The 21,599-nt window shown below is 36.4% G+C and overlaps 1 protein-coding gene across 1 annotated transcript in view; it reads right to left on the bottom strand.

Moving 5' to 3' along the window:
* LOC150089661 (uncharacterized protein ZK1073.1-like) overlaps positions 1 to 21,599 on the bottom strand; it is a 505,123-nt gene that overhangs the window by 39,676 nt on the left and 443,848 nt on the right. The window contains exons 9-11 of the mRNA XM_090389582.1: positions 16,588 to 16,697; positions 16,241 to 16,279; positions 1,879 to 2,014 (exon numbers count right to left, since the gene is read on the bottom strand). Coding sequence (XP_090245708.1) covers positions 1,879 to 2,014; positions 16,241 to 16,279; positions 16,588 to 16,697 — 285 coding nt within the window. The remainder of the gene's footprint in view (positions 1 to 1,878; positions 2,015 to 16,240; positions 16,280 to 16,587; positions 16,698 to 21,599) is intronic.

The raw sequence follows: 21,599 nt of genomic DNA, 5'->3' as shown, positions 1-21,599 counted from the left end.
GTTTCAGTCCTGTCGTGGTCAAATATTCGGTGCAGGCTTTGGCGCGGTGAGCTGGAGCATTTTCGTGATGGAGGTACCAGGTGTCCATTCTTGACTTTGGGCGCAGGTTCTTCATAGATCCAATGACTTTAGGCAGGCATTGTTCAGTATACCACTTAGCTGTGACTGTCTTCTGCGTGTCCAAAACGACACGTTCCACAATTCCACTCGATTTGAAAAATACAGCTATCATTTTCTTCTTTACAGATCGGGATTTTCTGACAATTACGGGTGTGTCGTCATCATCAAAGACCCAAACTTTGTTTTGAGCCTTGGTTAGCAGATCGTAATAGTACAGCCAAGTCTCGTCACCTGTCACGAAGTTGTTCACATACCGAGATTGTCCCTTATCAAACTTTTTTAACATCTCCCGGCACCAAGTCACACGTCGTGTCATCTGCTCTTCAGTCAGTTGATGCGGCACCCAGAGAGAACAAAGTTTCTTCACGTGCAAATGATCTTGCAGAATCGAACGAATTGCTGGTGCATTTAGGCCCAAAGTATCCTCTATCTGTTGGTAGGTCACTCGCCTGTTTTCGTCAAGCATTTTCCTCACAGCAGTAACATTTTCCTCCGTAACTGAAGTTCGTGGCCTTCCCGGCCTCTCAGAATCCTCCAGAGTGAAATTTCCCCTTTGGAATTCTCTATACCACCTGAATATCGTTGTACGATGTGGACAATCATCATCTAGTGCAAGAGTCATTTCTTCTAAGCACTGGTCTATGGTTAAACCACGCACGAAATTATACCGCAAAACTGTCCTTATCTCATTTCGTGACCACGATGCCATCACAAGCACTTTACACTCTCACTACTAATGAATAACTGAGCCCATCGACTTGGCGCGGCGGCTACTATGCACGTATGAACATGTCTCAACATGCAGCAACAAGCAGCTTCCTGTGATTCATTGTTGCATCATATTGCAAAACTTTCCTAGTACCCTTTGTATGATGAAGAGGATGGCAAATGTTTACTCCAAAACTTGGCCAGTATAGTGGTTTATTCTTTAGTCAGTAATGGGCAAATATTTATTTTGTGAACTGTTGAAAAAATTAATATTTTTGAGCTTAAAAAAAAAAAAAAAAGTACTTAGGGGAGGTGTGTATTGCATGTATCCGAGTCTTGAAACTGTTGTCAACTGGTGCCAGCTAAGAGAAAATTAAATGTTAAATGTTTTTAAGCATTTTTTGCTATTTCTGACTGATTCATTTTAGTAGTAGTGAAACATTCTAGGTGTGCATGCAGTTCTTTACTAAGGCTGTTAAGGGAAATTTCTATTTGAATTTGAGCTGTTCATAACAAGGCCTCACTTTATTAATGTTGTATTAACATTATAATTAGTATGAATTATGAAATAATTTATATTCTTATGATTTTAATAAAATTTGTTTTTCAGAAGTTTTTTTACAGTGCAAAACAAAAGATTACTATAATAAAAACCATTAACAAGGAAAGCAAAGGTGATCATTCTGGAAACTGTTTATCAGGAAAGTAGGTTATTGATTTAAGCAGTAAAGGAGCCAGCAAGTCTAGTTTAAACTCTCTTAGTGGTTGTTTAAACTAGCTATTTGCATACATGATATTTTCAGCATTTTTAGTTATGAGTATCTGGAAGAGATCTACCAGATACTAATATCCTATTCTATCCCATTTCCTAAGAGATGAGTTAAGATGAGTAGTTATTACAGATAGCAAAAGCTTTATCACATCTGAATCATTTACATAATAGGCTTATTTTTTTTATTTTAAGATTGGAAGTATACTTAATATGAAAACTATTATACACAAGCAAAATGTATAATACCCTTAATTTTGAGAACTCAAAGGATTACATACTGCCTGTGCAAAAACATCTCCCACACTGTCCAACTTCAGAAAGGAAGTTTTCTGCTTGTCCATACGGGCATAAAGATTTTGGACGGCCTGAAGGTGTGCTGCTCTTCCCCCACTGACCAGCATCACATCCATTGCTCTAAGTAAATAGTTCGTATCAATACATATGTAATTTATAACCAGTGTGGGGGATTAACAGAATTATTTACCTTCTTAAAACCAAACTATTAATTATACATTGTTATACTGAAAAACACATAGAAGCTATACTTTATATTCTGTTATATTTTACAGTGGAAATAAGATTAAATATTTGTTATTATGTCAATAAAATAGCATGTCAACAAAACCCAGATTTGACCAGTATCCCATACTAGTAGTTAGGGTACTAGTGGCACACAAATTGAGATGCCAAGTATTTTAATGAACATTTTTCTTGTGATTATATACTTCTTTCTCTAAAGGAAGATTTTCTTTTTTTGTTTTTTGTTGTGATAAGTCATGACTGATTTGATGGTTCATTATGTTATAAACAAGTTAAGCAAAATTAGCTGGTGTGTGGGTGAAGGTTGAATTTAAAATGATAAAGATGAATCCTTTCTTTAGTTAAGAAATTACTTATAATTTTATAGGTTTTTTTTTTTTTTTTTAAAACAAAAGTTTCTTTATTACCTTTCAACCTAAAAGAAATCAACTTAAGGCTTAGAAAAAAAGGCCACCTTTGTAATACTTACTCCAGTACCAATTACTTCAGCCAACTGCTCACTAGATAACACTTCTCCTGCTTCCAAATAGCAGTACTGGAAATCCAGGAAGAAAAGTTCTCTCTCCTGGTGCAAAAAAAGAAGCAACTGTGGACCATAAAACAGCCCCAGCACCACATGGATAAGATGATTCTGCTCAAAGAATCATATGAAACATAAATCCTCTCCATTGCTAAACAACACAAAAGGTTACCAACAATATTTTATTTTATGTACATTCTTTAATAAGCCATCCTCAGCTGAGATGGTTCACAATTAAAATTCAACAACTTGCATGTTTAAATGAAAACCCTCAAAGTCTTTTTCAAACTTCTCTAGCCTAAAATCTCTCTACCCCATTCTGTTAAATTTATCTACTGCCTCTATTGTTGTTCTCTAAATTCAACTTTCTCCAGTCCAACTTTCCTAACAGTGAGCTAATTTTCCTTGAGGATTTTAATATTCACGACTCCAGATAGCTTCCATTTTCTAGTCACATGAACTAAGTTGGTAAAGATGCTGAAGCTTCTACAGTAACTAATGACCTCACACAGACCATTCATTTACCCACCAGAATACCAGGCAATCCTAACCATAGAGCAACACTCTTGATCTCTTTCTCTCAAACCCTACCAAGTACACAGTCGACAGAAGTGGTCTTCTAAGCACTTCATATCACAACTTCTGTTGGTTCCCTTTTCCAGTGCCGACCGGGCTAGCCGAGTGGGTAAAGTACCTGCCCAGCAACCCAAAGGTCGTGGGTTCGATTCCTGCCTCGGGCTTGGATCAAAGTACTGCAAAAACCTTGGGAGGTGCAATATGGCCACAGAAGCCGATGCGCCAACAACTACCAAAATCAAATCAAAAAACCTTTTCCAGTGAAACCTTTCTTGTGTGGCCATTTTCAACATTGTGTTGTTTGGCATTACAAGAATGCAAAATGGGATAATCCTCCTGATTTCTATTCTTCTTTTCCTTCATTGGATTATTGTTTTAAGTTTTCTAATGTCAATGTTTGCTCAGATCACGTCATTAAATTATTTCTTGTAGGGATGAAACCTTTACTCCACATTCCATCTTGTCCTTTATCTGAACCTTTGTTTTTTTTCAATAAATATACTAAGGTTGTTCAAAGTAAGAATATTGTGTATCGCAATTGGTTTGCATCCAAATCTCCATGATCATTTTCAGGACATGAGTAGAAAACTTGCTTCTTGTCCAAATGGTAATTGAGCATTCTGGTCTCTTTCCAAAGCTATTGGCTGCAACTTTTGCCCATCTCTATTTCCACCTCTGTCAAAACCAGATGGTTCCATTGCCTCTTCAGCTAGAGATAAAGCTGATCCACTAAAATCCTACTTTCCTTTTAACTCATGTATTGATTATCTTGTTAAGCCACCTGCTACTCCCAGAACACTGCATTCAGTGTGATATTCTGTCAAAAGGATGTCAGAAGAATTTTGAACAGTCTTGATGCCAAGAAAGTGCCAGGTCTTGATGGTATTTCTCCACTTGTTCTGAAAACCTGTGCCCCAATGCATACTCCTGTTCTATGTTGTATTTTTACACTTTCTTATTCCATCAGCATTTCATTATCATTTCCTAGGCTTTTCGACTGTGTTTGAAATAAAGGTCTTCTTAACAAGCTTCCAGATTACTGATTAGCGACTGTTTTTTGCAACTGAGTTTCTCTCTGCAAGTGAGAGTAGATTGCTCTCAGCTCTCTGTCTTGACTTCTCCATTAATGTTGGTTTTCTCCAAGGTTCAGTTCTCTCTTCCACACTATTTTTCTGTTATATATTAATTACCTTCAACTGATTGGAAATCCTATCCATAGTTTTGCTGATGATGGCACATTGCATTCCACCTTCTATTTTGAGAAAACTTTCCCTGCACAAACAGCTTGAACTTCTCAAATATCCACCACTAATTACCGAAATGTTGATATCAGATAATTCTCCAATGGAGAAAAGGTAGCATAGTTAATTTCGATCTTTCTAAAACTCATTAATGTCTTATGGCTTGCAAAAAGGAGTCTATAGTTCCTATGCATTCTGATTTCTAATCTCTCTTGTCATAACATATCACAAATATTGTTTCCTCTGCATCTAAGAAACTTGGTTTCCTCTTTCTACCATGGAAAGTTGTTCTCACATCTGGGGTTGTGCCTCCAAAACCTCTTTCAGGCTTCTAGATGCCATTCAAAAGATGGCAGTTAGGTTAACATGTGACCTGTCTCTTACACTCACCATTCTGTTTCCACTGTATGTCTTTTCTATAAATACTTCCATGTGCTTCAGCTTTTGCAATCAGTCAACATCCTCCCAAACTAATGGGAGTGCTACAGCACTCCCATTAGTTTGAGCCTTTTGCTTTGCTGCTCTGGTCTTAGGCATGATTTCTATTCAATTTCAAATAAAATTCCAATGCAGTTATAATACTATATATGTATTTCAGTACTGAATATTATTTCCAAGTTAAGTTATATGATATCTTATCTCCTGTCAAGTTATATGTATTAATTTATAATGTTATGTTTGTAAAAACTTGGTCGTTATATGTATTTAGTTAAAAAAAGTACAATTTAATTGACAATGAAATTTAATAAGATCAGTAAATTTTACTGATTAATTGATACTACTATACTCGCTATCTAGTTCGGGGTATACGTTGTATTGTATAACAATGGCAGCAAGTTATGAACGGTAAATCTACGGACACTAGGTATTAATTACTTTCAAAATTGCACTATCTAAATAAACCACCAATTCAAAATAAACCATGGAGCTTGACTATGTCTATAAGCTGCTTATAGAAAATAATTTAATATAACAATTAAGTCAATAAAACAGCTAAATATAATTAAAAACTTAGCATTCAGGGGAACTGCAAAACTTATACAACATGTGGATTAGATACCCTTACCGATACTAAGTAATAACTTACAAAATCTGTATCTAAGTTCAAATTAAACTAAGTATTGTTACTAGGAATATAAAGTGCTTTTAGAAAATAAATTGATATGCCAATTTAAGTCAATAAAAAAGCAAAAATTTAAGAAAAACTTCTCTATTAGCTGGAGTCGTAAAAACTTCACCTGTTCACATGTACTCTCGTACCCAAACTAGTTGTGACAGAAGATTGAAACAAATACTATGTATTACACTTTTTCAACAGGGTCAGACAAAATGACACATTTTTGCCACCTCTCAAAATACACTTTTGCAGGCCAGTTTTTGTACAAGTCCTCTGACTGTCTTCCGAACTACAACTCGGCAGCAGAAATCACCTCCTCATCAGCAGAAAAGTGTTTTCCAGGAAGAAAAGACTTCGGTGCAGTAAAGAGGAAGAAATCCAAGAGTGCGGATTTAGGAGAATAAGCAGGATGCAGCAATATTTCAAACCTACACTCTTGGGCACACCTCACTACAGCATGCAAAGGCGTCTCCGTAGCCAGGTGGGAAGGAGCAGCAGTGCGTAGCACACGCTTCTTGATTAGACCAGGGTTCGAGCCCGTCACCACCAAATACGGAGGATGCGGAAAGGTCAGGGAATGACCACCGCATATCCAGGAGCAATATGGCCTTAGTTGCTAATGCTCCTAAAAACCAAATAACAAACAACATAACAAACAGCATGCAAGGAATGCACAGTGGCATTATCGTGGAGCAGGTGCACACTTTTTGGTAAGGCGCCTCAGTAGCCAGGTGGGAAGGAGCAGCAGTGCGTAGCACAAGCTTCTTGATTAGACCGGGGTTCGAGCCCGTCACCACCAAATACGGAGGATGCGGAAAGGTCATGGAATGACCACCGCATATCCCGGAGCAATATGGCCTTAGTTGCGAATGCTCCTAAAAAAAAAAAAAAAACCAAATAACACTTTTTGGCAGCTTTCCTCATCTTTCTTTTACAGCAAAGTGTAACTTTATTAGGAGTTGGAATAATGCCGATTCCAATAAACTGACAGCATTATCTTGCCAGTACTTGGTTGCACCTTTGCCTTTTTGGAAATATTGATTCTGCAAGCTTCCATTGCTTTGACATTTATTTAGTTTTGGGATCATAGTGATGGATCCAAGTTTCATCCATGGTGACTAGACATGAAAAAGACCCCCCCCCCCAACCCTAAGAATGCCTTCCTAGAAATAAATAGCTAGTTATGATCTCTCTTGATATAAAGAAAGCAGTTGATATTGTGGTGACATGGCATAATTCATGATCTACACAAAGTTCATTTTTGTGATGTGTTTTCCCATATATCTCATATTGGAGGTATATATACATAAAATATTGATAAAAATAAATAAGTAAGCAAACAACGTATTACATCTATTAAACTGTGTTATGGATCTAGGTACTACTAGTTACAGTAGAGGAACCTGGCAACCATAATGAAATATAGACAAATGTTTATATTCAGTGTATATGGAAGATATGTTGACCTGTCAATTGTAATTATCATGGAAAAATTGAGAAAGCCTGTAAGGTGAAGGAGATAACCTGAAATAAATCGATTAACAATTTATTTCTCAATTATTTTCTTCTTTGTTAATCAATTTATTTCAGGTTATCTCCTTCACCTTACAGGCTTTCTCAATTGAGAAGGTCTTACAGGCCTTCTCAATTTACCACAGTAATTACAATTGACAGGTCAACATCCCTTCCATATACACTGAATATAAACATTTATATTTATATTTAGAAATATTGTTCAAGGTTTAGGCCTAAATGGTTATCAAATTAACTAATGAGACTCTTGACAGAGAAGAAAAATGCATGGCATGCATATAAATTATCAAGCGACTCAGAAGCCAATGGCAGATATAAGCTAGTCTGTAATCAGGTCACAAAGGAGGTTAGGCAGGCGAAGGAAGATTACGAGAAATCTTTGGCAAAGGATGCTAAGAAAAAAGCAAGGATTTCTTTATTTATATAAACTCTAAAAGGAAGGGGATGAATCTGATTGGTTCACTTGATATCGATGATTCGACTGTTGATGATCCTGCTCAGATAGCAAACAAACTGAATGAGTATTTTGCATTTACATTCACACATGAGGAGTTATTAAGGTTTGAAAATGGCAGAAGATTATCAAATTGTAGCAGGGTGCTTAATGATTTTGTAATAACTGAGAGCAAAGTGGAGGAGAAATTATTGGAAGTTAAACATAAGAAAAGCACCTGGGGTGGATGAGTTCTATCCAGTTATATTAAAGGAGGCGGCAAAGCAACTAAGCAAACCCTAAACCATAATTATGAGAGCATCCTTGGACTCAGAGGAGGTCCCCACGGACTGGAGATGTGCAAATGTATCCCCAATTCACAAAGGGGGATCGAAGGGTGACAAGAGTAATTACAGATTAGTTAGTTTAACTTCTGTTCTGGATAAAATAATGGAGTCACTGGTTAAAGATGCATTGCAGGATCATCTAGACAAGGCTGCAACAATAATTCAGACACAGCATGGGTTTGTTAAGGGAAAGTTTTGTCTGACAAATTTGATAGGATATTATGATGTGGTTACAAAGGAACTGGATGCAAAAAATAATTTTGATATCATATATTTGGATTTCAGGAAAGCTTTTGACACTGTTGTGCATGGAAGACTATTGTACAAATTGGAGATGAATGGTATTAAGAGTAAGTTGCTACAGTGGATAAAAGGATGGTTAAGTGGGAGAAGACAGAGGGTGGTAATCAATGGGTGCTGCTCTTTGTAGACTAATGTTATTAGTGGAGTCCCACAGGGTTTGGTGTTGGGTCCACTGTTGTTTTGTATATTTATCAATGATATTGATGAAGGTATATCAGGCTTAGTGTCGAAGTTTGCAGATGATAAAGGTTGGCAGGGTTGTTAATGACAGTAATGGCAGTGTGCTACTGCAATAGGATGTAGAAAATTTACGCAGATGGGCTAAGAAGTGGCAACTGAAGTTTAACCTTGACAAATGCAAAGTGCTGCATATGGGTAGAAGTAACCCCAGAGAAACGTACCAACTGTGTGGTACTACACTTAAGGTGGTAGAAAATGAAAAAGACCTGGGAGTAATTGTGCAGTCAGATATAAAGTTTTCTGAGCAATGCAGACAGGCTGCAAGGGCAGGTCATGGGGTTTTGTCAATGATATATAGGAAGTTTGCTAGTAGGAAAAAGGAGGTGATTGTCCCTATGTATAAGGCAGTGGTCAGGCCACGCCTTGAGTACTGTGTACAGGTCTGAAGGCATCATTTTAGGATGGATGTAGATTTGCTTGAGCGTGTACTGAGAAGGGCAACAAGATTGGTGAGGGGAATGAAGGGATCCTCTTACCAAGAGAGTCTTAAGTTCTGCAAATTGCAATGGCCGGAGACTAGGCACCTGCACGGTGATCTGATTGAGGTGTATAAGGCTTTGAATGGGTTGAGCACGCTGAATTCTGATGGGATTCTTCAACTTGTTCAGATTACGAGCCTAAGGTGACATAAATTCAAATTATGGAAAGACATGTAGAATGGATGTGTGGAAATTTTTCTTTAGCCAGCTGGTGATTAATTGCTGGAACAAACTTCCATCTCTCATTGTGGAAGTTGATAGGTTAAATAAATTTAAGGAGGAACTGGACAAACATTTAGAAGGAATGGCTGTGTATTTTTTTTTTTTTTTTTTGGCTGATGCTGCATAAGCTCATACACTTGCTTTCTTGCATCACATGCCACTACTACTACTACTTATCTATCTATATATATATATATATATATATATATATATATATATATATTCAAAAAGAGGGTGGGTTTCTCATAGTTCTGCTTTTAAGTTTACCTCATACTATTCATAATTACCTAAATGGAGATGATTGTGCTGTCTACTGCCATTTTAAAAATATGGCAGGAGACAGCACAATTAAAAAGTAATTGTAAAGTGCATTAAATAAAATAGATATGTGGGCTTATATCAATAATGCATCAAACAAGGGATGCCTCTGATCCTTCAGAGATTCTGGTCTGAAAATTCGAGATATTCTGTCCAAAATAGTTTGGTGAGTAGTTCTCTGCAACAGCACCAATTGATGTCTAGTCCATCATTTTTTTCTGTTTATGTTGGTTAATGAAACAGTTTTAAGAACTGTGAATATTTTTCTTTTTGTGATTCTTTAATTTTAAAATGTGATCCTTTATTTTTGACAAAACATAAAATAAAACTATGTTATTCCCTCATGTTATTTCCCAACTGGAAATAGCATGATATCATAAATTTTAAAAATTTTTTTGTATTGTTGGAAATACAATTCAACTGCAGCAGATGTGATGCTTTTGCTGTATATCCTTTTCAAATTAAGAATTTATCATAATTAAAATTTTATAAATAAACTACTATATTTAATAACCACTCATATACCATGTGAATAATATAGTTTAAGCTAATCACTCAAACCACTATACGATTAAGATAATGTTTCAGGCATCTTACCGATACCCATCACCAGACCATGCTGCTGACACTCCTACTTGCTGATGCAGCCAGAACATGATGTGCATACTGGTTTGGGTGATTAGCTCAATAAACTATATTATTAATTTCACATAGTATATGAGTGATTATTGAATATAGTAATAATCGTAATGAAAAACAACCACGTAACATCCTTCCCTAACTATATTTATAAATATAATTAATTTATTTTCAGTTGAAAGAAAAATGAAACCAACAATTCTTCAAATGTATATGCAAAATTAGGACAAGAGTTGAAATAACATTTCAGTTATTCAAGAAATGTTAGAAAAAGATGATGAGTTTGCTGATTTATTATTTGATATAATAAAACAAAAAATACAATAACTTAATTGAATTTGAAGAAGAAAGAGTTCCTTTGTGATTTAACGAAGATAAAGACAAAACAATCATACATGAGAGTTCAGCAGGAGAGAAAGAGAACAGCTGAAATAGTAGTAGTGGCATGTGGTGCATGAGCTTATGCAGCATCAGCCAAAAAAAAAAGAAGCTAGTTGCATAAATTGTAAAAGAAGGAAGCGGGAAAACCAGTCAGTTAGGAACAGTAACTTCCCTGAATATTTGAGAGCTTTAGAAACTGCAAGATCTACCACTCATCTGCAAGACTGCAGATGAGTAGTGGATCTCATTCAATTGTACATAATGTAAATTTTCTTTCTAAGGAGAATTTTGAGCATTGTAACATCTCTTATTCATCTGTATATAGTGTGAATATCAATTTCTCTGATTTTGCTAATAGTGGCTCTGTAGAAAGTTCTATTAGTGTTGACTTGAATTCTGGTTTTGGATCTTCTGTTTCAGATCGTTGTAGACTTAACATAATGCAAATAAATGGGCATAAATCCAGAGCAGTTATGGATGAAATTAGGCTTTCAGCTAAGCAAAATTATATAGATTTAATAACCATACAGGAGCCCTATTGCACTAAAGTGCAATTTAGTACGGACTCAAGGGTCTTGGGGTTTTTCCTTGGCAAGTAGAGTCATCCAGCCTTTTAAATTCCCAAGAGTTGCATTGTTGTTTTGAATAGGCGTTTGGAAATCACAATTATAAATGGTTTATGTAGTAAATACGCTACTTGCATACACATTTCTTTTAACTTGCTGAGCTTCTTTCTAATATCCTTGTACTGCCCACCATCTAATGATTTTGAGGACTCACTGAATTATTTAGAACATGCATTAAATGTTATGACTGCAGAGAATGTTGTTATTTGTTCTGATGTTAAAGCTAAATCACCTTTGTGGTACAGTAGTTCCTCTGACTCTCGGGGTCAGCTGCTTGAGGATTTTATTATAAGTAACTTCCCTGAACCTTAATATTTTAAACTGACCACAACCTTATTTCACCTTTTCTAGTCATTCAGGTGAAATGAATATTGATGTCTTCCTGGTAAATTCAAGTTTTGCTAACTCCTGTTCGAGCTGGACTCTCCAGCCGTCTTGGACATTAAGTGACCATTGTGCAATATTCTTTAAGATTTCTCAACAGTACAGGTCCAGAGGTACTTCGTTACAACCAGATTTGATCCACTTCTCGATAAAAGATGTTGATTGGCCTGTATTTGACTTCTCTATTAATACTGAGTTTCCTGGTCAGAGTTCTCTACCTTGTGATATAAATGCCTCTGTTTTGGCTGACATTATTCAGAAGGCGATACTTAAAGCATCCAGGAAAAAAATGTATAACAACAAGAACATGCCTGTGGTGGTTGTCTGATCTGTCGGACCTTCAGAAGCAAGTTCATCGAGCGAGGAGGGCTTATCAGAGACATAGATCGGCACCACACGACGAGGCTGAAAGGTATTATTCTGAATTTAGAGATATAAGAAGGCGTTATGTTAAAGAAATTGCAACTTGTAAAAGAAATACCTGGATTGATTTTGTTCAGGGAACTGGAAATGTCGACCCATGGGGTCTTTTATACAAGATCTCTAGAAACAGTCTTTTCATCTGAAATCTTTGGAATGGTAACAGAAAACACAGTGGAAACATCTTCCTGGACAGAAACAGTAAATGTTATATTAAACAATCTTTTTCAAGATGCCGATTTGTCTCAGGATCTCGAAACTCAAAAGAATTCGCCATGCTAACTCAATATATGTCTCTGATTCTGTGACTGATTTTTTTTACTGAATCTCAACTTTTCTCAGTTCTCAAGAAAATTAACGTGAAAAAATGTCCCAGCCTGGATCAAATTGAAAACATCATCATCCATATGGCTAACTTAAAACCTGTAATTATTTTGCAATAAACAAACAAATGTCTTCTGGAGGGCCTTTTTCCTTCTTGCTGGAAAACGGCTCTAGTTAAACTCATCCCTAAACCAAATAAGCCTGGCTTCTGATCCTCTTTCATTTAGACCAATCGCTCTATTGCGAAACTTTGGAAAGTTGCTGGAGAGACTTTTTTTTAGGAGCATTAGTAACTAAGGCCATATTGCTCCGGGGATATTCGGTGGTCATTCCCTGACCTTTCCGCATCCTCCGTATTTGGTGGTCACGGGCTCAAACCCTGGTCTAATCAAGAAGCGTGTGCTACGCACTGCTGCTCCTGCACACCTGGCCATAGAGGCGCCACGCTGGAGAGACTAATGTCACTTCATCTTTATAGTATTTTGGATGATAATAATCTTCATTCTCCTTATCAGTATGGATTTTGTCATGGACAGTCTGCTGAGGATGCTTTGGTAAATTTTGTGCGTAACATCGCAAATTCATCCAGTAAGTATACTCTTGCTATCTTCATTGATTTTGAGGGAGTGTTTGACTTCCTTTGGTGGGAGGGTGCCCTCGATTGACTTGGACTTGCGGGCTGCTCCAGCCAGTTATTTCTTCTATTTAGAAGTTACTTTATGGATCGAGCTATCTTTGTTAGATCAATTACAAAAGAAGGTTTGTCATGGTTGCTCTCAGGGCTCTATATTAGGTCCTCAAATATGGAACCTTGTATTGCATCAGTGGATTTCAAGACCATTTGAAGATGTAAAAATTATCGCATATGCCCACGACCTAACAATTGTTATTCCAGGAAATACTTGTTTGTCACTTAAATCGAAAGCTAATATTGTCCAGGCGGATCTTTTTGATTGGACAGTAGAGAACAAACTTAAGATTAGTGCAACAAAATCTAATATGGCAATTTTTGGAGGGAAGCTGAATGTTAACAGACCGCCATTAGTGAAAATAAATAACATCTGACTTCCATTGGTCGTTCAGATTAAGCTTCTGGGTGTCATCAATGACAGTAATCTTATTTTCTTCCACATGACACAAACTTAATAATAGAAATCAGATTTTCTGGAGATTTGATGAGAGTATCACACACCGACTCGGGACTTTCAAGGAAAACTTTGCAACTCTATTATAATGCAGTCTTTCTCCCTATGGTAACTTATGCATCTGGTGCATGGTTTCATAGGGTGGGAATTGTTCAGATACAGAAAAAAATTTGCCTCACTTCAGAGAACTATGCTGTTATCTATACTGAAGACTGTTTCTATGGTGGCTCTGCAAGTTATAGCTGGCCAAATGCCTCTAGATCTTTATGTGGCTTATAGGGGTCTTTGTTACCGTATTAAAAAGAGAATACCTACTGACTTTTTGGCCATAATACTAAATTTACAGATCGATGTAAAAATGAATGATCTCGTTGCTGGAATGAACTTGTGAACATTTGGCAGACTTGTTGGGATACTACTACAGCCGGGCTGGTGACAAGAACATTTATTCCCGAGGTTTCCTTTCTTATTAATAAGAAGCAAAATTGTCAGTTTTCTCTTGACATCTCACCCATCTTACATCATAATGGGGCATGGATCTTTGAACCAGAAACATTTTCAGGTCAGACTTTCCTTGTGCAACTGTGGAGAAAGCGAGAGCTGGGAGCACGTATTGTATCATTGTCCTTTCTATGACGACTTTAGGGAAAAATTAAGATCCTCAATAAACAGACTGTCACCGAACAGTTTTGCTCTGGACAATGAATATCTCCTCATTCAGGATCAATCTTTGCAGACCTTTGCCAGGAACACTTTCCAGGATAGGCCAGCTTCTCTGGTCAACACAAATGACCCTGGTATAAGTAACGAAGTGCAATAAATTCATGTTGTATTATAAGCTTTAAGTAGATTTTACCTCTTGTAAATAACTGTATATTTCATGATTTTTGTCTTACCATTTGTACCTGTGCACTCAATTCAGCTGCTGGATTAAGTGTATAAAGGATGTAGGCATTTATGATTGTGCATTGATGGCTATGTATTCAACATTTGTGTAAAGGTTAGATACACTGTTGAAGTCAAATTTAGCTTTGACTTCAGCACTCATTTTGTTAGTAGTCGTATACTTATTTGTATCTACATTGTAAATTTTGGTAAAGATGTAAATAACAATGTTAGTAATTTTAAATTTAAAGAAGTTGATGTTACAACTTTTTTTAAAAAAAATGTTTAGTTAATAGTACATCATAATTTTTTCCTCTATTTTGGGGATTAAGTATTGGTTGCTGATAACTATGTCATTGTTACTGCTAAATGTGAAAAATTTCATTTTTGTTAAATAGATTTTATTTATTTGTGAAACAAGGCAGAGTTGAACTAACGTTCTAGGAGCTGCCTAGTCCTAAAAAATACTTATTTACTTAGTCCTTACATCAAAGACAGATTTTGTTCACTTTTCACCACCAGTCTTATTGTCAAAGTATGTATAAAGAACAGAAGCCCTGCTAAATCATCCTATACGATTATAGCTTTTTGCCCATTAATGGGAAAATATTTATCACATAAACAAGCCTGTTGAAATTTGACTACAGAACTTATCGCTTTATTGGCATTTACATCCATATAACAGCCTAAAAATCCTCATAAAAGACCCACCATACTAGAAGTTTGCCTGATGTAGCTGAGTTGTCAACATGGTACACATTTGAGTTGACTATGGTTTAAATGCACATACCCATAAAATATAGTTACTGATGATATTCATTTCAAATGATTACTTGTAAACTCATAATTTATGTGGTCCTGCTTAAAATGTAAACAGAGAATTATTATTTTTTAAATTTTATTTAACAGAAAGATACTTTAACACTGGGGAAAGGGTACTATCTCAAACCAGAATATTGTCCAGTTATATGCAGCCCACTCAAACCAATTCTCCTGTTTCTCCAAAATATATACTGATAGTCTAAAACAGATATAAAATATTACTATTTCACAACTTCCATTAGAGTGCAGTATGAATATTTTAAATTTGAAAAATTCCACATAATAAAAGTAATTGTTCCCACAAACCCTATATCTTTTTGGATTTTCTGAGTGTAATACAATTTAAATATTGTCTTATGTTCGTCTGGTTTGCACCTCTCATATGTATTCTCAAATGAAACTTCCACAAAGTAATGTGTCATGGACTCAGAATTTTTATAGTACAGTGCAGAGCCATAACTAGGCATTATATATTCATTTGAGGACAAAATAAAAATTTTATGTCCCCTAATGAATATATAATGAAATACTGTAAAATGCATGTCACACTTGCTCATTTTATAGTACTTAAAAGTTTTAAAAAAGTAACAATAAATGCATACTGTATATTATATTTTTATAATCCTACCCTTTTTTTGCTGCTGGTCTTGATGTGCAAAGGTCAAGTGTGTACTTGCTCTTAGCACATCAAGACCTGCACTCTAAATGCCCTGCCTATTTATGGCTCTGGTACAGCTTAATCAGTAGAACTTGGCCAGTTGTTCCCATGATATTTAGAACTAAAAGTTCTGATTCATAAAAAAAAATCACTATCATTAAGATTACTAAAATATATTTTATGCAATAATATCTTGTAAGGCAGTAACTGGTATCCTCTTCCTATAAGCCCTTAACTTTGGTGTACATGGATGTTTTCAGGAATGTAATCCCCATAAATGGAAAAGTTCTAGCATGCATTAAAACAATCCTCATATTTCTTAAACCGAATGTGCTCTCCGCCCCTGCAGTGTGTATCAAATTTGTGGATTGTTTTCAATTTGGGCTTAGATCATGTTAAATGAATATCACTTGTATTTTCACAGATTTCATATAAGGATTATCAGTTCTTGTTCAAGTTTAAACTAAAAGAAAGGAAAGGCACTCACTTGAGATTAGCTTCTATGGCACTTGTTATATCTTTACGGCTTGAGGAAGAAAAAAAATTAATATAATGACGCATACACAGAAATACTGTATATCACGTAAATAATAACTCAAAAATAAAACTTATTACAACTATAACAATAACTGCAACAGTATATGCAGTTGTTACAGTTGTATTTTCTACTTCAAATAAACAGAGAAAGGCAACTGTATTATTATATTAATATATCAGTTTTACATTTTAAAAAATAAATTTATAAATAAGTAACTTTTTTAGGATTATAATGCACAATTAAAATACTATGCTTGTGAAGCATTAATCGAAATCAAGTAGAATCAATATATTTACTTCATATAAGCCTCGACATAACGCCTTAGGTTTCTGGGATTAATTTTATTCTTTAACTTTTCAGTGTAGTCTTGAATAAGCTTTTCTTTGTTTTCTACAGCTTCAAGTTGCTGAAATAAAAGAAAGGAAGGAACTCTTATGTCTGTTAAATTAAAATTTGTAAAATCATTCAAGTGGAAAGTTAAACAATTATTATATAAAAGAATTATCTGTGTTTTTTTAAAATCAAAAGAATACATAGTACATGTATAAGATAACAATACAAAGGCTGTTCAATAAAGAATGATCATATTTTTTTTCCACAACATATTTTGATCCTTTTCAAAGTAGTCCCCATTTGATGAAATGCATTTACTCCATTTCTGCCATTCTTCAAAAACATAGTGGAAGCCATTTGTTGAGAATTGCCTCTGATGGCTCTACAGCTTCTGAAGACTGGAAACCTTTCCCCTTACAGCTCCTTCTTTAACTTTTGGAAAAAAAAAAAAAAATGCTGGTGCAAGGTCAGAAGATGAGGAATACATTTCACATTAATGCTGGCTAAGTACTCTGACAGTATGAGCAATGTGAGGTTTCACATTGTACTGATGTAGCATCCACCTACCTGCATGCAGTTGTGGTCATTTGTGATGAATATGATCCTTCAAAGTGTGCAGTACAGTTCTGTATTAAGTTTCCGTAACAGTCATATGACGTGGCACAACATGCTGGTAAACCATTCCTTGAATGTCATAAAAAGGTGACCATAATGTCCCTGCAGAAGCCACAACTTTTGCTTTTTTTGGTGTTGGCAATGATGTAGACTTCCAAACAGAGCTTTGTTGCTTACTCTGGGTTGAAACGAAGCCATGAACCATCTTATGTAACCATCTGTTGCAGCTTCTGACAAACCTCCATGTGAATTTGCTGTTGCTCAGGTGTGAATAGTTTTGGAACCCAGTGCGCACAAACATGTGTCAGTATGCAAATGGTCATGGAGAATCTGTGCATGCTTCCTAATGATATTGTCAACATCTCTGCCAGTTGCCTTATTGTTACACGACAGTCTTCTCTCATGATTATAGAAGCAGTGCTTATGGTTTCTGTGTTGACAGTGGCTGGAGCTCCAGGACTGCCATTTTTTGTGATTGAATCATGTCCATCTTTAAACATTCTAAACCACCTGCAAGCTGTACTATATGGCAGCATAGATTCACATAAGCCTCAACATTACACTTCAGCTGATGTTTTCTTGAGATGGAAACAAAAGTTGAGAGCAGCATACTGTTTCTCTCATGTCACATCCATTATTACATAGGAAAAACGGAACAGGCCGAATAAACTTGACTAACCACCAAGGACACACTGTGCACACACGAGACAACTGTGCAGTTGCTATGTGATGCAGCTTAGTTTGGGCTTAAATTTTGCAGCACAGCTAGAAATAGCAAGCAGTATGGTTGTTCACAAAAAATTATGATCATTATTTTTTGAACAGTCCTCATATATGAAAATCTTTAAAATACAGTAAGCTCTTGGTTCTCTTTCTGACAATCCAGTATATCTAGTTATCTGACTTTTTTCCGTAATGGAATTCAATTGGTTATCTGATTTTTTTTAAACATGACACCATTATAGTGCATTATTGTATGGTATAATGAAATTATAGTTTGTGGCCACCATTATACATGTGTGTGTATAATTATTTTTTTGTAAGGTCTGGATCCTATGTAAGTAATGTTTCTCAATTTTAGTATATCTGATCTGCGTTTGAATATTTAAACCATATCAATGAGAAATTTTTTGTATGATAAATGTTCACATAAAAACTGGTGCTGTTCAGATATTTATATAGCTGCTGACTCTCCAGGCTACAATGGAAAAATCAGTCTTTCTGACTCAGTTTGGTCCATTCTCTATCTTACCATCACAAAATTTTTTTCTCAATCTTTTTCTTAAAAAAAAAAAAAAGTAAAGCTATTTTAAAATCAGAATTTCTGCTTATTTTGTTAACAAATTGGCAATCAGGTGCACGAGTTAACTAAATAGGAAAGCATGGATATTGTTCTCTGTAATTTGTAACTATTTCATCATACTTGCGTGCAGTCTGAAGCTAATTAACAATTTTTTCAGTAAGATGCCAAGAATTATGATGTAAAATTTTAGGATATGCAAAATTTGTCTATTGCAAAATTGGGGAAAAAGGTGACAGATTTGCTTTTTTATTGTATTTAGATTATCTTTCAATTTCAAGTGGTGCAAAACACAACATAACCAGACATTTGCAAACAAGTAATCAGAAAGACAACATGCAGTGCACAGAAATATATGTAGCATTTTGCAGTGACGATGTGGCCATATATTAGCATTAGCATTAGCATTAGTAGAGGCATTTGATGCAAGAAAGCAAGCTTATGCAGCATCAGCCAAAAAAAAAAAAAAAAAAAAAAAAAAAAGTAACATAAATAAATAAAAATAACCACTTCCACTTCACCCCTCTGTTCGTTCGAAATACCTGTCCAGCTGAGCCTTAAACTTATTTAGGCTATCAACTTCCACGACAAGGGATGGAAGTCTGTTCCACCCACCAACCACCCGCTGGCTAAAGGCAAATTTCCGCACATCTATCCTACATCTGTCTTTCCTCAATTTGAATTTATGCCCTCTCAGGTGATTTTTCTGAGCTAGAGGAAGAATCCCATCAGCATTGAGCATGCTCAAACCATTCAAGGCTTTGTACACCTCTATCAGATCACCCCGCTGGTGCCTAGTTTCCAGACACTGTAATTTGCAAAACTTAAGCCTTTCTTCGTAAGAGAACCCCTTTGTCCCATTCACCAATCTAGTTGCCCTTCTCTGTACTCGTTCCAGCAGCTCTACATCCTTCCTGAAATGAGGCCTCCAGGCCTGTATACAGTACTCTAGGTGTGGCCTGACCATTGCCTTATACAAGGGAATAATCACCTCCTTATCCCTGCTAGAAAAATTTCTATATATCATTGACAATACACCATGAGCTACTCTTGCAGCTCGTCTGCACTGCTCAGAGAACTTCATATCTGCCTGCACCACCACCCCCAGGTCCCTTTCATTCTCTACCACTGTCAGTGTAGTACCACAGAGTTGATACGTTGCTCTGGGGTTGCTGTTTCCCATATGTAGTACTTTACATTTGTCAATGTTAAACTTCATTTGCCACCTCGAAGCCCATCTGCTCAACCTTTCCAAATCCTGTTGCAGCAGCATAGTGTCAGTAGTGTCCTTGACAACCCTGCCAACCTTTGTATCGTCTGCAAACTTGGACATTAAGCCTGATATACCATCATCAATATCATTTATAAATACAGAAAACAATAAAGGCCCCAATACTGAACCCTGAGGGACTCCACTAATAACATTAGTCCACGATGAGCAGTGTCCATTGATTACCACTCTCTGTCTTCTCCCCCTCAACCACCCCTTTATCCATAGCAGCAACTTGCCTCCAATGCCACACTGCTCCAATTTGTGCAGCAGTCTTCCATGTGCAACAGTATCAAAAGCCTTTCTAAGATCCAAGTATATAATATCAAAGTTATTCCCTGCATCCAGTTCTTTTGTGACTGCATCATAGTATCCAATCAAATTGGTCAGGCAAGACTTCCCCTTAACAAAACCATGCTGTGTCCTAGCTATAACTGAAGTCTTGTCTAGATGATCCTGCAGTGCTTCTTTCACCAGTGCCTCCATTAATTTTCCGGGAACAGAAGTTAAACTCACAGGTCTATAATTACTTGTGTCAGCCTTTGATCCCCCTTTGTGAATTGGGGTCACATTTGCACATCTCCAGTCAATGGGTACCTCCCCTGAGTCCAAGGAAGCTCTCATAATTATGGCTAAGGGTTTGCTTACCTCCTTTGCTGCCTCCTTTAATATAACTGGATAGATCCCATCCACCCCAGGTGCCTTTCTTGTGTTTATCTTCAACAATTTCTCCTCCACTTTGCTCTCAGTTATTACAAGATTCTCTAGCTTACTGCTAGAGTTGAATACACCTCTGGCATTCCCCTCGCTGAATAACTCCTCATGTGTGAATGTCGATGCAAAATATTCATTTAGTTTGTTAGCTACCCGAGCAGGGTCATCAACAGTTGACCCATCGATCTCAAGTGGACCAATCTGATTCATCCCCTTCCTTCTAGAGTTTACATAAGTAAAGAACTCTTTGCTGTTTTTCTTCGCATCCCTTGCCAAGGATCTCTCGTAATCTGCCTTCGCCTGCCTAACCTCCTTTGTAACTTGGTTACAGATCAACTTGTATCTATCATAGGCATCCGTGTCACGTGTTAATTTGTATGTATCCCATGCATTTTTCTTCTCTGCCATATGCCTCATTAGTTCATCTGACAACCATTTAGGCCTAAACCTTGAACAATATTTCTTAGTTGGTATGTAAAGCCTAGTAGCTTCCACGATAAGTTCTTTGAATGCTTCCCATTTTGAATTTGCTGTTGGCAATATCATCAGTTGATCCCACTGTATAGAATTTAAATACTGTCTCAGTCCATTGTAGTCGCCTTTACGAAAGCAATACCCCTTCCCTTTACCCCTAATGGTAGTTACCTCTTTGAGTAACTCCCACTTCAGCACACTGTGATCACTGCCACCAAGTGGTTCATTTATCTGCAGATTCTGAATGCATGAAGAATCACTACTGATAATCAAATCAAGAGTATTACTCCCTCTAGTTGCCTCCCGAACATGCTGATGTAGAAAACAATCATCCAATAAATCCACAAAAGCCTTGCTACTGTGTGAGTGACCAGCCCCCAAATTCCAGTCAATATCTGGGAAATTAAAATCCCCCATTATAAGACTCTCTGATTTACTGGCCCACTCTATTTCTCCGAACAGTTTCTTATTATACTCATCAGAGTCATTAGGCCTATAGCACACTCCTACTCTCAATTTTGATCTCCCAATGCTTATGTCACACCAAACTGACTCGACACTGCACTGTCCAGCGATGTCGACTGGCTTCACTTCCTTGGATT

Source organism: Mastigoproctus giganteus, chromosome 2 (genome assembly GCF_048544385.1).
Source record: "Mastigoproctus giganteus isolate SK-2022 chromosome 2, ASM4854438v1, whole genome shotgun sequence".
Lineage (NCBI taxonomy): Eukaryota > Metazoa > Arthropoda > Arachnida > Uropygi > Thelyphonidae > Mastigoproctus > Mastigoproctus giganteus.
This window is presented reverse-complemented; position numbering and strand designations above follow the sequence as displayed.